The sequence below is a fragment of the Balaenoptera borealis genome (genome assembly GCF_965194805.1).
Source record: "Balaenoptera borealis genome assembly, chromosome: 3".
NCBI lineage: Eukaryota > Metazoa > Chordata > Mammalia > Artiodactyla > Balaenopteridae > Balaenoptera > Balaenoptera borealis.
In genome coordinates this window covers 90,983,006-91,000,471 of record NC_138866.1, presented here as the reverse complement: position 1 = coordinate 91,000,471, position 17,466 = coordinate 90,983,006, and the positions used below count along the sequence as shown (strand labels likewise).

Below are 17,466 nucleotides of genomic sequence, written 5' to 3'. Positions count from 1 at the left end.
AGCATTTCATCTGAAAGCAACAGAATACACATTCTTCTCAAGTGCACACGGAACATTTTCCAGGATAGATCACATGGTGGGCCACAAAGTGAGCCTTAGTAAATTTAAGAAAATTGAAATCATGTAAAGCATCTTTTCCAACCACAACACTATGAGATTAGAAATCAACTAAAAGAATGTGGAGGCTAAACAATATGCTACTAGGGACTTTCCTGGTAGTCCAGTGGCTAAGACTCTGCACTCCCAATGCAGGGGGCCCAGGTTCAATCCCTGGTCAGGGAACTAGATCCCACATGGTGCAACTAAAGATCCTGCATGCCACAACTAAAAGATCCCACAAGTAGCAACAAAGATCCCATGTGCCACAACTAAGACGCGGCACACCCAAATAAATATTTAACAATATGCTACTGAACAACCAATGGATCATTGAAGAAATAAAAGTGGAAATCAAAAAATATCTAGAGACGAATGAAAATGAAAATACGACAATCCAACACCTACAGGACGCAGCAAAAGCATTTCTAAGAGGGAAGTTTATAGCAATACAATCTTACCACAGGAAACAAGAAAAATCTCAAGTAAACAACCTAACCTTACACCTAACGCAACTAGAGAAAGAACAAACAAAACCCAAAGTTAGTAGAAGGAAAGAAATCAAAAAGATCAGAGCAGAAATTAATGAAATAGAGATGAAGAAAACAATAGAAAAGATCAATGAAACTAAAAGCTGGTTCTTTGAAAAGATAAAATTGATAAACCTTTAGCCAGACTCATTAAGAAAAAAAAGGGAGAGGGCTCAAATCAATAAAACTAGAAATGAACAAGGAGAAGTTACAACTGACACCACAGAAATACAAAGGATCATAAGAGACTGCTACAAGCAACCGTATGCCAATAAAATGGACAACCTAGAAGAAACAGACAAATTCTTAGAAAGGTACAATCTCCAAAAACAGAACCAGGAAGAAACAGAAAATATGAACAGACCAATCAAAAGTACTGAAATTGAAACTGATTTAAAAAATCCCAACAAACAAAAGTTCAGGACCAAATGGCTTCACAGGCAAATTCTATCAAACATTTAGAGAAGAGTTAACACCTATCCTTCTGAAACTGTTACAAAAAAATTGCAGAGGAACACACCCAAACTCATTCTATGAGGCCACCATCACCCTGACACCAAAACCAAAGATACCTCCAAAAAAGAAAATTACAGGCCAATATCACTGATGAACTTAGATGTAAACATCCTTAACAAAATACTAGCAAACCAAATCCAACAATACATTAAAAGGATCATACACCATGATTAAGTGGGATTTATCCCAGGGATGCAAGGATTTTTCTATATCTGCAAATCAATCAGTGTGATAGACTACATCAACAAATTGAAGAATAAAAACCATATAATCATCTCAATAGATTTGCATAAAAATCTTTTGACAAAATTCAAAACCCATTTATGATTAAAAAAAAAAAGAACTCTCCAGGAATTGGGCATAGAGGGAACATACCTCAACATAATAAAGCCCATATATGACAAACCTACAGCTAACATCATATTCAATGGTGAAAAGCTGAAAGCATTTCCTCTAAGATTAGGAACAAAACAAGAATGTCCACTCTCGCCACTTCTATTCAACATAGTTGTGGAAGTCCTAGCCATAACAATCAGAGGAAAAAAAGAAATAAAAGGAATCCAAATTAGAAAAAAAGTAAAACTGTCACTGTTTGCAGATGACATGATGCTATACATAGAAAATCCTAAAGATGCTACCAGAAAACTACTAGAGCACATCAGTGAATTTGTTAATGTTGCAGGATACAAAATTAATACACAGAAATCTGTTGCATTTCTATACATCAACAACAAAAGATCAGAAAGAGAAATAAAAGAAACAATCCCATTTATCATCACATCAAAAAGAATAATACACCCAGGAATAAACCTACCTAAAGAGGCAAAAGAACCGTACTCTGAAAACTAAAAGACACTGATGAAAGAAATCGAAGATGACACACACAGATGGAAAGATCTACCATGTTCTTGGATTGGAAGAATCAATATTGTCAAAATGACTGTACTACCCAAAGCAATCTACAGATTCAATGCAATCCCTATCAAATTACCAATGGCATTTTTCACACAACTACAACAAAATATTTTAACATTTGTATTGATACACAAAAGATCCCAAATAGACAAAGCAATCTTGGGAAAGAAAAACTGAGCTGGAGGAATCAGGAGGAATCAAGTATAGTCTCACTTCAAACTACACTACAATGCTACAGTCATCAAAACAGTATGGTACTGGCACAAAAACAGAACTATAGATCAATGGAAGAGGATAGAAAGCCCAGAAATAAACCCATGCACCGATGGTCAATTAATCTATGATAAAGGAGGCAAGGCTATACAATGGAGAAAAGACAGTCTCTTCAATAAATGGTACCTGGAAAACTGGACAGCTACATGTAAAAGAATGAAATTAGAACAGTCTTGAACACCATACACAAAAATAAACTCAAAATGGATTAAACACCTAAACGTAAGACTTGATACCTTAAAACTCTTAAAGGAAACCATAGGCAGAACACTTTGACATAAATTGAAACAACATCTTTTTCAATCCGTCTCCTAGAGTAATGGAAATAAAAATAAAAATAAACAAATGGGACCTAATTAAACTCAAAAGCTCTTGCACAGCAAAGGAAAAACCATAAACAAAATGAAAAGACAACACACAGAATGGGAGAAAATATTTGCAAATGATGCAACCAACAGGGGATTAATCTCCAAAATCTACAAACACCTCATGCAGCTCTATATCAAACAAACAAACAAACAAACTACCCAATCAAAATATGGACAAAAGATCTAAATAGACATTTCTCCAAAGAGAAATGGAGAAATGTGCCCCTTGGCCACACAGATGGCCAAGAGGCACATGAAAAGATGCTCAACATCACTAATTATTAGAGAAATGCAAATCAAAACTACAGTGAGATATCATCTCACACCAGTCAGAATGGCCATCATCAAAAAGTCTACAAATAGTAAATGCTGGAGAGGGTGTGGAGAAAAGTAACCCTCCTACACTGTTGGTGAGAATGTAAATTGGTACAGCCATTATGGAGAACAGTATGGAGGTTCCTTAAAAAACTAAAAATAGAGCTACCATATGAACCATGGTTCCTTTTGAACCATGGTTTTATCTGGAGAAAACCATGGTTCAAAAGGATACATGCACCCCAATGTTCATTGCAACGCTGTTTACAATAGCCAAGAGATGGAAACAACTAAATGTCCATCAATAGAGGAATGGATAAAGAAGATGTGGTACATATATACAATGAAATATTACTTAGCCATTAACAAGAATGAAATAATGCCATTTGCTGCAACATGGATAGACCTGGAGATTATCATACTAAGTGAAGTAAGTCAGACAGAAAAAGACAAATATTTCAATATGATCAATTGCTTATCAATATAAGCAATATGATATTGCTTATATGTGGAATCTAAAAAAAAGTCATACAAATGAACTTATTTACAAAACAGAAACAGACAAACTTAGAAAACAAACTTATGGTTACCAAAGGGGAAAGGTGGGTGGGAGGGACAGATTAGGAGTTTGGGATTGATATATATACACTACTGTATTTAAAATAGACAACCAACAAGGACTTACTCTATAGCACAGGGAACTCTGTTCAATATTCCGCAATAACTTAAGTGGGAAAAGAATTTGAAAAAGGATACATGTATATGTATAACTGAATCACTCTGCTGTACACCTGAAAGTAACACAACATTGTTAATCAACTATACCCCAATATGAAATAAAATTTTTTTAAAAATCACTGAATTGTCCCCCTCACCTGTTTGCAGGTAAGCTTCAGTAACCGTGTGACGGTGCTCTAGCAAGTCCCCTGGGGTCATAGAGAAGGGAGGCCACCTGCTGGCAGGAGACATACAGCTGCCAATCATGCAGAAACCAGAAAAGCAGAAACAGCAACTCCCCAGCAATGGAAAGAGCACAGGATTGGCTCCTTTTTAAGAGATGTTAGCACTGGGAGAAATATGGGCAGTTCTTTAGTTCAGGTCCACTCCAGATATTAGCCTAGCCAGGAACTGGCACTGATTTGCAGCTCCAAGCACAGCTCTGTATACAGTGATAAAAGAAGATCACAAGGGAGGGAGGGAGGCAGGCAGAGCACCAGGCAGGAAGGAAGGTAGGCTGATAGATTCCTAAATTCTCTGCAGTTTCTTTTTTTTGTGATTAAAATTCAACTAAAAGCTGGAACACACTTTGTATCTCTTGAAGGTTTAAGATAGCTATGGAGTTCAGAAAGAGCCACAAGCTCTGGCAGTGAGGAAAGAGGCCTGGTCAAAGCGGAGGATTTTATTGAGAAGTGGAAAATAATGTTGGATAAATACTGTAGGCAGTCTTTTAAAAAATGCTATTAGCTTATCAGAATGATTTTTTTTTCTTTCCTTTGTTTCCTTCCTGATTACTCAATTTTGTTTTATCCAAAGGAGAATCTAAAAAAAAAGTTAGTTTTGTTTGGTTTGACCTGGTTTACCAGCTCATTTGAGAAGATTAAAAACAGCAAACAGGAAAGAACCAAGCCGAGAAATTCATTTCCACCCTCAACATTTCTTTTTTAATTTATTTATTTATTTATTTATTTTTGGCTGTGTTGGGTCTTCATTGCTGCACGCGGGCTTTCTCTAGTTGCGGTGAGCGGGGGCTACTCTTTGTTGCGGTGCGCAGGCTTCTCATTGTGGTGGCTTCTCTTGTTGTGGAGCACGGGCTCTAGGCGCATGGGCTTCAGTAGTTGTGGCTTGTGGGCTCAGTAGTTGTGGCTGATGGGCTTCAGTAGTTGTGGTGCACAGGCTTAGTTGTTCCGTTGCATGTGGGATCTTCCCGGACCAGGGCTCGAACCCATGTCCCCTGCATTGGCAGGCAGATTCTTAACCACTGTGCACCATGGAAGCCCAACATTTCTTTTTATATTTTAACTTGAATAGATCTTTTCAGTGCTTTGGAAATTTTTGAGAATCCTTAATCTTTTATTTCATTTTGTAATTCATTTAAATTTTATAATTTATTGGACATTTCTTTGCTGAGAAATTTCTGCATTCCTATAACTAAAGGGAATGGGTTTTTCTTGGATCCCCAAAGAAATGCATTTTTGGTCTGAATTGAAACCATACTTTATCTTTCAAACCCTTATCTCCTGGATTCCTCCTAGCCATTTGCTGTGGCTCTCTTCTGACCAGGTCATTTGAGATGTAGAAAAGAAAACTCAAGAGCTGCTCCCTAGGGCAGCTTCTAGGTACCTGGGCTTCAGCTCAATTCCAATGCCCATCTTGCATTTTCTTACAGATCTTGATGAGTGTGCAACTAAGCAGCACAACTGCCAGTTCCTGTGTGTTAACACCATTGGCAGCTTCACATGTAAATGTCCTCCTGGATTTACCCAACACCATACTGCCTGCATTGGTAAGTGGGAGGGGAAAAATCCTATATGGAGTGCAGCTATTCCTCTAAGGGATTGTTTTCGAGCACTTCTGCTGTTGGAATAAGAAGATAAAACTCAAAAAAATATGTGAGTACATGTATGTGTGTCTGTGTGTGTGTGTGCATGCGTGTATGTGAAAAGTTATTGGCCTTTTCTGAGCAAATCACCCTTCTTTCTTTCTTTCAAACAACACAAAGACAGCTCCGGGGAAGTTTCACCCTCTCCTTTCCCCCACTGCTTCTTACAGATAACAATGAATGCACCTCTGACATCAACCTGTGTGGGTCTAAGGGCATTTGCCAGAATACTCCCGGAAGCTTCACCTGTGAATGCCAGCGAGGATTCTCACTTGATCAGAGCGGTGCCAGCTGTGAAGGTGAGTAGAGCCCTTAGCTTGATCCAGCTGGTTGGTCCTTGTGGAGGTGCCCTATAAACACCTGCATCATCATCCTCTAGGAGACATCAGAACTGAGCACAGGGGAGATAGCCAGCTGAAGATGGGAAACGTTTTCTCTAGTTTGCACGGGTCCCATATCTTAGAGATCCATCTTTTGTCTCATGCTTGATTGTGTCCATAACACATGCTTCTCCCGAATATAACAAGACTTTTTCTGCTCAGTTGTTAATTCAGTCTAATAGGGAATGACCCAGTCAAGAAAAATAGCTAGATTCCTGAATTTGACTAATTTTCTAGTCGCTGGATCCAGAGTCTTAGAAGGATTCCCTCAAGGTGGATTAAATACATGAGGAATAGCTCTTCTGCTAATACATGATTAAATGTTTTACTTGTATTTTTTTGGATTTTGTTTTTGTACTGACATTTTGGTTTCTAATTCTGGCACAAATAAGGAAATATAAATAATTTACACAGCTGTCTCATAGAGTGCTCTTGTGCCTTGCGTTAGTTTCTTCATCATTTTTATTTGTGGACTTTACCAGGGATATATGAATGTTTTTTTCCTTGGACTTATCAAAAGCTCCAGAGTAGATATTCTTGAAGTTTTTGGTGGTAGAATAATTTTTTAAGGATCAGATTTCTGATGAAATTGCCTTTCACTTTCATATGCATATAAATGTTGCTTCAGAGAACACCTCTGAGACAAGCACTGATGTGACTTCAAGGCGACTCTTTCTTTTTCAGATGTGGACGAGTGCGAAGGGAACCATCGCTGCCAGCATGGCTGCCAGAACATCATCGGGGGCTACAGGTGCAGCTGCCCCCAGGGCTATCTCCAGCACTACCAATGGAACCAGTGTGTTGGCAAGTAGTTTTCCCTTGTTCACAAGATGAATTGCTATCAGCTCCCATGAGTCAGAAAACTGCTTTCTTTCTAAAAAGTTTCAACTTGTCATTGAAGCAACAAATACTCATTTCAAATTGTCCGTACCTGTTGAATCCAGAAGGAAGTCACAGCCTTTGCAAAGTAGCAAACTAAGAAAAAAAAAATAATGATAATTTTGAGGGCATTTGAAATGAAATGTCCCCAGAATTCCTTGACTCCCAATATCCCCTTGCTCTCCTGCTTCATTGCTAGTCATCAGCCCACGTGGAGTTCTCTTCACCTTAGAGGCCAACAAAATCCTGCTTCTGACTGTAGTTTATCAGCCAGCCAGAGGCTATTATGAGCAACTTTTGGCCAGAAGACGCAGAAGTGGTTCCATTGAGTGCTATACATCTTTGGGGCAGAGTGCAAGCAGCAAACACAAAAAGTTTTTTTCAGGATTGCTAATTTGTTTTGAATAATAAGGGAGTCCCCCAGAATCTCCCATTAAATTGAAGCTGTCATTTTTGATTCCACAGTGTCATAGGAAAATAACTCTTAATGCACATCAGAGAATCCCAACATTGCAAATTTAGAGGGACCCCAATCCATCTAGCCCAAGCCCTTTGTTTTACTGATGAAGGCTTAGAAGCCCAGGAAGGAAAGGTAGTCTGTCCTTACCGGTTCTTTGGTGGCAGGACCAGAGCTAGAACCCAAGGCTCTCAACTTCATGTTTTAGAGCTGCCTTTCTAGTGTCACCTTCACTTGTTTTATTTTTTCATTCAGCAAGTAGCACTGCAAGCTTTGTGCTCTGGTGACCTGTTTTGGCTGCCACTCTCTTGGGTACAGGGCCCTCCTTAGCAAAAACAAAGAGTGACTGCCTCCTGGGTGGCTGCTCCACATTGCAACGCTTGACTTGACTCCAAGTGAAGACACATTTGGTAGGTGTTCATTTACCAAACGTGTGTCTCTCTTATCTGGTTTGATTCTTTACAAGATGCAGTTTTGCAGAGGTGAGTAGTGTTGCCTAAAATGACCGCAGTGCTAGAGTTTAGGCTGCACAGCTTGCTGATTAGCTGTCCGGTTTTAATAAAAAGCCCTTTGTTATCAGCTCAGGAAGGTCTTGGATTTTAATCACCAGTTTCTGACATTGTTCACAGAACTTCCAGCATGAGCTTTGTTGATTCAATACCCAGCATATGAGCCTATCTGCCCTTATTACGTAGGTCCCTTGAATGAAATTGGAGCTGTGGAGAAGAGTATAAAAGAGGTGAGGTCTGTCACTGCTGGGCCTTACCCTCCTCTTCCTACACTCAGTCCAGAAATAGTAGAGATAGCCAGGTCATGCCCTCGTTGCCTGGAGATTCTGTTTTGGCCCCATGAAGATCATCTCCTGCCTGGGACTTGTGGAAGAATGAGTCTATTAGGAAGTGGGAAGAGAGGGGAGGATCAAGATGGCAGAATAGGAGGATGTGGAGCTCACATCCCCCCACAAACACATCAAAAATACATCTACAGGACTTCCCGGGTGGCTCAGTGGTTAAGAATCTGCCTGCCAATGCAGGGGACACGGGTTCGAGCCCTGGTCCGGGAAGATCCCACGTGCCGCGGAGCAACTAAGCCCGTGTGCCACAACTACTGAGCCCGTGTGCCTAGAGCCAGTGCTTCGCAAGAAAGAGAAGCCACCACAATGAGAAGCCCGTGCACCTCAGTGAAGAGTAGCCCCCACTCGCCGCAACTAGAGAAAGCCCATGCACAGCACTGAAGACCCAGTGCAGCCAAAAATAAATAAATAAATTTATAAAAAAAAAAATACATCTCCATGTGGAGCAACTCTCACGGAAAACCAACTGGAAACTGGCAGAAGACTTCTTATTCGACCAAAGTGGCAGGAAAGATCTCCATGAAGCTGGGTAGGGTGGAAAAAATAAAATAAAAAAGAAGGCATCAGGATGCGACTGGAACCCCTGGGACAATCTGTGAAGGAGGGAAGGTCCACGTGGACAGCCCTCACCCCGAGGAGCTTCCTTGCCTGCTGGGAGGTCTGCTGGGACAGATGGAGGGAACTGGACTCTGCTTGTGAGGGGTGCACACGTGCCGGCTTGCTAGCAGTCAGGGCGGAGAGAGACCAGCACTGACAGCTGCCACCTTGCCACACTTCTCAGTCTGAAACTCATGTGGGGCTGGGCTGCCAGTATAAGCAGTGACTAAGTGCTGAATCTCAGGCAGGGGTGGGTCCGGCCACGGTGGATTTTGTCAGCACACACACCAGGTGGTGCCACAGAAACGCATGACTTGGGTGGACAGGCCCTGGAAAGGAGTATGCAGAGGTTGTTTCCTGGCAAGAGCACTCATCTCCACCCATTCCACCCCACAGCTTGGAGCCGGATCTGGGGTGGGCAGGTCCTCAGAGTGGCCTGTCACAGAGGCAGTCCAGGTTCCAGACAGTAGCACAACCACCTCGATTCCCGCAGCCACAGCACCCTGGCCTCCAGCACCAGCCCACTCCACACCACAGCCTGGCACTAGGTCTGGGATGAACACAACAGAAAGGGACACAACCTTGGGCTGCTTCTCAGCAGAACCATGGACACCTGCATGGGTGACACTTATGTCACACACTTGCTGTGACCACACGGGCCTTACTTGCTTCAGCAGTCACCTCCTTTGGGACAGAGCACACACTCAAGGGCAATGGAGCCTGGTCAAACCTGACCCTCAGGGCTTCTACTCCAACAACTGTGGAGCAGACACCACCCTGACAGGGCTGTGACAGCCACAGAGCAAAGAGGAGGCCCCACCCAACATCCAGTGCAGGCTATGGATGCACAACACCAATCACATCCTCTGTCAAAGGAATAATGGCCAGCACACTCTGAGGAAAGACGTGGCTGGCATCCATACCATAAATAATAGCCTTCTCACCAAAAATATTGGAATCACACAGTCTACACAGGGATGCTCCCACATAAATCACCCCTTCAAGACCACAGTAGATAACTTTCTCTGTCTCTATGAATTTAGGAGAAACAGTTAAGTGAAATGAAAAAGCATAGGAACTATTCCCAGTTAAAAGAATAAGAGAACCCCCCTGAAAGAACAGATAATGAAATAGACCTCACCAGTCTACTAAAGCCAAGTTCAATAAGGAGGTAAGAAAAATGCTAAAGAATTAATAAAGATTATCAATAGAAATGAAGACTAAACAATGAACTAGAAACTATAAAGGGGAACCAGTCAAAATTAGACAACTCAATTGCTGAGATAAAAACCAATCTAGAAGCAATGAATAGCACACTAACACAGAAGAACAAATAAGTGATCTGGAAAACAGAATAATGGAAATCACCCAATCAGAACAGCAGACAGAAAGAAAAGTGAAAAAAAAAATGAAAGCAACATATGGGGCCTATGGGATAATACAAAGTGTGCCAATCTACATATAACAGGTGTTCCAGAAGGAGAAGAGAGAGGGAAGGGGATCTAAAGTGTATTTGAAGAAATTATGGCTGAAAACTTCCCAAACCTAAAGAAGAAAACAGATATCCAGGTACAGAAAGCACAAAGGGTCCCAAACAAGATGAAACTAAAGAGACCCACACCAAGACATATCATAAATAAAATGGCAAAAGTTAAAGAGAGGATTCTAAAGGCAGCAAGAGAAAGATTCAGTTACAAGGGAACCCCCGTTAAGACTATCAGCTTATTTCTCTGCAGAAACTTTGCAGGCCAGAGGGAGTGTCATGATATAATCAAAGTCTTGAAAGGGAAAAACCTGCAACCTAAGATATTCTACACTTGGCAACATTATCATTTAGAATACAAGGAGAGAGAAAAAATTTCTCAAGATAAACAAAAACTAAAAGAATTCAGCAATACTAAACCTACCCTAAAAAAAAAAAATACGGAGGGAATTCCCTGGCAGTCCAGTTGTTGGACTCCACGCTTCCACTGCAGGGGGCATGGGTGTTATCCCTGGTCAGGGAACTGAGCTCCCATATGCCATGTGGTGCAGCCAGGAAAAAAAATATATATATATTGAAAGGTCTTCTCTAAATAGAAAAGCAAGAATCTATAGGAAAGGGATAATCCCAATAGGAAAGGCAAATATATAAAAGGATTGAAGATCACTTAAGCCAGTACACAGATTAAAAAACAATCAAAAAATTGTTGTAAAGGTGATTATATCTACAATTAATAGCAAAAGCATAAACATGAAGATGTAAAATAGGACATCAAAATCACAAAATTTGGAGGAGGGGACTAAAAAATGTAGATTGTTTAGAATGTGTTTGAGCTTATATGACTCTCAGTTTAAAGCAAGTAGATACAGTTATGGGTTAACATACTTGAAAACCAGGGTAACCACAAATTAAAAACATAAAATAGATTCACAAAAACCAAAAAGAAGGAAACTCAAACATAATATGTAAAAAACCATCAAACCACAAAACGAAAAACAAAAAAGAAGACATGAACAAAGAATTACAAAATCAACTGGAGAACAAGGTTTAAAATGACAGTAAGTACATACCTCTCAATAATTACTTCAAATGTCAATGGACTAAATGCTCTGATTGAAAGACACAGTGGCAGATTGGATAAAAAACAAGAACAAGGGTAGGAATACTCATATCAGGCAAAATAGACTTTAAAACAAAGTCCATAAAGAAAAAGAAGGACATTATATAATGACAAAGGGATCACTACAAGAAGAGGATATTACACTCAATAATACATGCACCCAATATAGGAGCACCTAAATATATAAAACAAATACTAACAGACATAAAGGGAGAAATTGACAGGAATACAATGATAGTAGGAGACTTTTACACCCTACTGACACCAATGGACAGATCCTTCCTCAGTGAGGCAGCAGAGGTCCTAAATGACACAACAGACCAGTTGGACTTAATTGATATCTACAGGACACTACATCCAAAACAAAAACACCAGAATACACATTCTTTTCAAACGCACATGGAACATTCTCTAGGATAGACCACTTCCCAGGTTACAAAACAAGCCTCAAGAACTTTAAGAGAATATAAATTATTTCAATCATCTTTTCTGACCACAATAGTATGAAATGAGAAATCAACCACAGAAAGAAAAATGGGGAAAAAATGAACACATGGAGACTAAACAACATGCTACTAAAAAACCCAATGTGTCAACAATGAAATCAAAGAAGAAATCAGAAAATACCTCGAGACAAACAACAATGGAAACACAATCTTACACAATCTATGGGATGCAGCAAAACCAGTTTTAAGAGGGAAGTTCACAGCGATACAGGCCTTCCTCAAGAAACAAGAAAAATCTCAAACAAACAACCTAACCTACCACCTAAAAGAATTAGAAAAACAAGCAAAACCTAAAGTCAGCAGAAGGAAATAATAAAGATCAGAGAGGGAATAGATAGAGATTTTTTTAAAAACCAGAAAAGATCAATAAAACCAAGAACCAGTTTTTTGAAAAGATAAACCAAATTGACAAACCACTAGCCAGGCTCACCAAGAAGAAAAGAGAGGACCCAAATAAAATAAGAAATGAAAGAGGAGAAATAACAACTGATACCACAGAAATACAAAAAATCATAAGAGAATACTATGAACAGTTATATGCCGACAAATTGGACAACGTAGAAGAAATGGACAAGTTTTTAGAAACATACAGCCTGCCAAAACTGAATCGAGAAGAAACAGATAATTTGAACAGACCAATCACTAGAAGTAAAATAGAATCTGTAATGAAAAAAATTCCCTGCAAACAAAAGTCCAGAACCGGACTGCTTCACTGGGGAATTCTACCAAACATACAAAGAAGAACTTATACCTAGCCTTCTCAAACTATTCCAAAAGATTTAAGAGGAGGTAACACTCCCAAAGTCATTATATGAAGCCACCATCACCCTGATGCCAAAACCAGACAAAGACACTACACAAAAAGTAAATTACAGGCCAATATCTTTGATGAATATAGATGCAAAACTCCTCAATAAAATATTAGCAAACTGAATCCAACAATACATAAAAAGGACCATGCACCATGATCAAGTTGGATTCATTCCCAGGTCACAAAGGTGGCTCACATGCAAAATCAATGTGTTGCACCACATCAACAAAAGGAAAGACAAAAACCACATGATCATCTCAACAGACGCAGAAGAAGCATTTGATAAAATTCAACATCCATTCATGATAAAAACTCTCACCAAAGTGGGTATAGAGGGAACATATCCCAACATTATAAAAGCCATTACGACAAACTAACAGCCAATATAATGTTAAATGGTGAAAAGCTGAAAGCCTTCCCACTAAAATCTGGAACAAGACAAGGATGCCCACTCTCACCATTTCTATTCAACATAGTATTGGAAGTCCTAGCCACAGCAATCAGAGAAGAAATAAAAGGTATCCAAATTGGAAGCAAAGAGGTAAAACTGTCACTATTTGCAGATGACATGATACTCTATATGGAGAACCCTAAAGACTCCAGACAAAAACTGTTGAAACTAATAAATGAATTCAGCAAGGTAGCAGGATACAAGATTAATATACAGAAATCTGTTCCATTTCCTTACACCAACAATATGAGAAAGTAAAAAAAAAAAAATCCTGTTTAAAATCACATCAAAAAAATGAAATACCTAGGAATAAACTTTACCAAGGAAGTGAAAGACCTATATGCTGAAAACTATAAAACATTAATAAAGGAAATTGAAGATGATTCAAAGAAATGGAAAGATATCTTATGCTCTTGGATTGGAAAAATTAATGTTAAAATGGACATAACTACCCAAAGCAATCTATAGATTTAATGTCATCCCTATCAAAATTCCTGTGACATTTTTCACAGAACTAGAAAAAAATCCCAAAATGTATATGGAACCACAGAAGACCCAGAATTTTCAAAGCAATTCCAAGGAAAAAGAACAAAGCTACAGGCATAAACCTTCCAGAATTCAGACTATAATACAAAGCTGCAATAATCAAAACAGCATGGTATTGGCACAAAAACATACATATAGATCAATGGAACAGATAGAGAGCCCAGAAATAAACCCACGTACCTACAGTCAATTAATCTGCAACAAAGGAAGCAAGAATATACAATGGAGAAAAGACAGTCTCTTCAGCAAGTGGTTCTGGGAAAGCTGGACAGCCGCATGTAAATCAGTGAAGTTAGAACACTCCCTCACACCATATACAAAAATAAACTCAAGATGGCTTAAAGACCTAAATATAAGACATGACACCATGAAATTCCTAGAAGAGAACATAGGCAAAACATTCTTGGACGTAAATCGTAGCAATATTTTCTTAGATCAGTCTCCCAAAGCAAAAGAAATAAAAGCAAAAATAAACAAATGGTACCCAATCAAACTTAAAAGCTTTTGTACAGCAAAGGAAACCATCAACAAAATGAAAAGACAACTTATGGAATGGGAGAAAATATTTGCAAATGATGAAACCTACAAGGGGTTAATATCCAAAATACACAAACAGCTCATACAACTCAGTATCAAAAAAACAGGCAAACCAATCAAAAAGTGGACAGAAAACCTAAATAGTCATTTCTCCAAAGAAGACATACAGATGGCCAATCAGCACATGAAAAGAGGCTCAACATTGCTAATTATTAAAGAAATGCAAATCAATACCACTGTAAGGTATCACCTTACACTGGTCAGAATGACTATCATCAAAAAGTCTACTATCTCCAAAAAGGTCTACTATCATCAAAAAGTCTACATCTGGAGAATGTGTGGAGAAAAGGGAACCCTCCTGCACTGTTGGTAGGAATGTAAATTGGTGTAGCCACTATGGAGAACAGTGTGGAGATTATTTAAAAAACTAAAAATAGAGCTACCATATGATCCAGCAATCCCACTCCTGGGCATATATCCCAAAAAGATGAAAACTCTAATTCAAAAAGATACGTGCACCCCAGTGTTCATAGCAGCACTATTTACAATAGCCAAAATGTGGAAACAACCCAAGTGCCCATCAACAGATGATTGGTTTAAGAAGATACACACACACTATGGAATATTACTCAGCCATAAGAAAATGAAATATTGCCATTTGCAGCAACATGGATGGACCTATATAATATATATAAGTGAATCACTTTGCTGTACACGTGAAACTAACACTATTGTAAATCAACTAAACTTCAGTTTTAAAAAAGTGGGAAGAGGTTTGGGGGTTTTGATGCCCAGAAGATACCAGTTCAAACTGGTCTCATAATTCTTGGGAATTATAGTTACCCAGAATAAGCATCGTATTGCCTTGGGCCAGAATGGCTTCCCCAGAGCCATGCAGAGCAGATCTCTTGGACCAGCCCTCCCTGGATCCTTGCTCCTAGGCAGCCAGAAGTTCACTCTTGGAAGATGGATGGGTTTAGGGTAAAGGGCCACGGATATCATTGCTTTCTAGAAAATATCAAACTTGCAGCTTGAAGTTGGGGCTGACCCATCGTGACCTAGAAGAAATTAGTAAAGGAAAGGCTGTTCTACATTTGGAGTTCTCCCAGTGGCTCTCCCTTAACACCACAGCTAAGACACACTATGCAAGCCTGATGCTGGAACCTTTGAGTTTAGAGGACAGAGTAAGTCGGTTTCCATCTGCTTTTAAGGAGTGTCTTTCAGAGACTAATGCTATTTCATTCAAATTAGAATTGTCTCTTTTTATGAAAAGAGCAAAACCCTCACCAACTTAAGTAACAACTGAAAGAATAAAACAAAGATTTTGGCGTGTAGAAAAATTCCTTGTGGAGCCATTTGCTCCAGGGTGCACACACAGGATGAAAAAGGTCAGGAAAAGTGCAAAACATGTTAAACAAATCATGGTATTTGTATATTGACAGAAAGGGTGAGTGCACAAACAGATTGTTTTCAAGCTGTAAACACTGAACATTTGCCAATTTCTTATCTGCATCCGTGCTCCACTCTACCCCATCTCTCCAACCCAGATAAGCAAGTTTAATTTAAACTTATTAGATTCTCAGGGAGGAAAAAATGTAAAATAAAGTAGAAAAGAATGTGAAAAGGAGACAGGGAGAGTTCTTGACAGGAATAGATACTCCAAGTTAAAAAGAGAGATACTCAAATTCAGAAAGAACCTTAGCAATGATCTAGTCTGATCTGTTTCCTAACATACCAATCCCTCTCCAACCTAGAAAGGTACTCACCTTCTCCCAAGATAGCCCAATCTATGCATAGAAAACTTTAATTCTTAGAAATATCTTTTGCATAAAGAATGAACCTTTTCTCCCACTAACTCCTAACCATAGGTCCTATTTCTGCTCCTTGGAACAAAACAGAATAAATCTAAGCTCTGTATTAACAGGTCTTCCCCACATATACCCATGCCTTAGAGGTTTTATCAGCCAGAGTCCCAGCAGGTAACAGATGGCTGAGCCCAACCAAAAGCTCAGGATACAGGAAGGGAGCTTGTGGATGCTCCATTCCGATCAGCCTTGTAGAGCCGAGGGCAGGTGAGAAGTCTGGAGTTGGATAAGCAAGGCAAGGAGAAGACGTTCAGCCCAGAGATATTCCCTTCACCAAAGCAACTACCCTCGGTTCTTCATTCATCCTTGGATGCCCATGGTCTCCATTAGTTTCTATCACACAGCTCACCTCTAACTTAAAATAAGGGAAAAAACAGATGATGGCATATTGAATCATTTTGTTTTAGGAACCTTAGAACCTAAGTGACCTTGGGTGGGTACTTGAGAGTCCTTGGATATAAAGGATCTCAAACAGATGCATAGCTAGGCACTGAGCCATAGCAGGCAGCTCAACCAATAGCTTTCTTATTGTATATCTACTCCTTCTTCTCTCTGTAACTACATACAGGCAAGAAGTGGTGGCGGGGGGCAGGTCGAGAAAGGAAGGGGGAGGAAGAGAAGGAAGAGAGGAAGGAAGGGTGGAAGGCAATATGAATTTTGTGTGTGTGTGTGTATGTATATATATGCAAGTATCCTGCCCTCACCGTTTTTACCCACCTGTTCTCCTAATTTAAAAAAAAAAGATATTTTCTTAGAAACAATTTTGTTCTTGAAAAATGAATCTACCTCAGCAAATGAAAAAGAGAAAGGACCAATTTAAATGTGGTGAGTCTTTTGAGAGACACTGTGATATAAAGGAAAGCATGTGACTTTTGTAGTCAGACAGACCTGGGTGTGCATCTCTGCCCTGCGGCTGCTGCTGGGAGATCTTGGTGGGGCTTTCTGAGTCTTGCTTTCTTCACCTGGAAAATAGGGATTTTAATACTTACCTCCATGACTGTTAGGCAGGTTAAGTAAATGGAGTGAAGTACCTAGTATCCCATCTGTCATACAATAGGCATCTAATAAGTGTTAGTTGCCTTTCTCCTCCTCTCTTCCATTGGAAGTAGGTATTTGCTAAGTGAGGAGAAGGTCAATCACATGCATTCATATGAACATATGCCTGAAAATGGGCTATAGCAGTTAAGAAATGTCTTATCAGCAAACTTCCGTGCTGCCCTACAAAGGCAGGTGTACAAAAATATATTGGAAATTTCAAAAAAGTATACATCAGACATGATGAGAAACTTGAGAGGTTTTTTTCCCTTTGAATTGATTTGTTAAAGTTAGATTTCTTTTTCCTACTTATTGCCATCAGACTTGGCCGGTT

The 17,466-nt window shown here is 39.5% G+C and overlaps 1 protein-coding gene across 2 annotated transcripts in view; it reads left to right on the top strand.

Annotated features, from left to right (window-relative positions):
• FBN1 (fibrillin 1) overlaps positions 1–17,466 on the top strand; it is a 252,784-nt gene that overhangs the window by 229,112 nt on the left and 6,206 nt on the right. For both annotated transcript variants that reach the window (XM_082387352.1, XM_082387351.1), the window contains exons 61-63: positions 5,400–5,516; positions 5,783–5,911; positions 6,677–6,796. In XM_082387352.1, the coding sequence (XP_082243478.1) occupies positions 5,400–5,516; positions 5,783–5,911; positions 6,677–6,796 (366 nt within the window). The remainder of the gene's footprint in view (positions 1–5,399; positions 5,517–5,782; positions 5,912–6,676; positions 6,797–17,466) is intronic.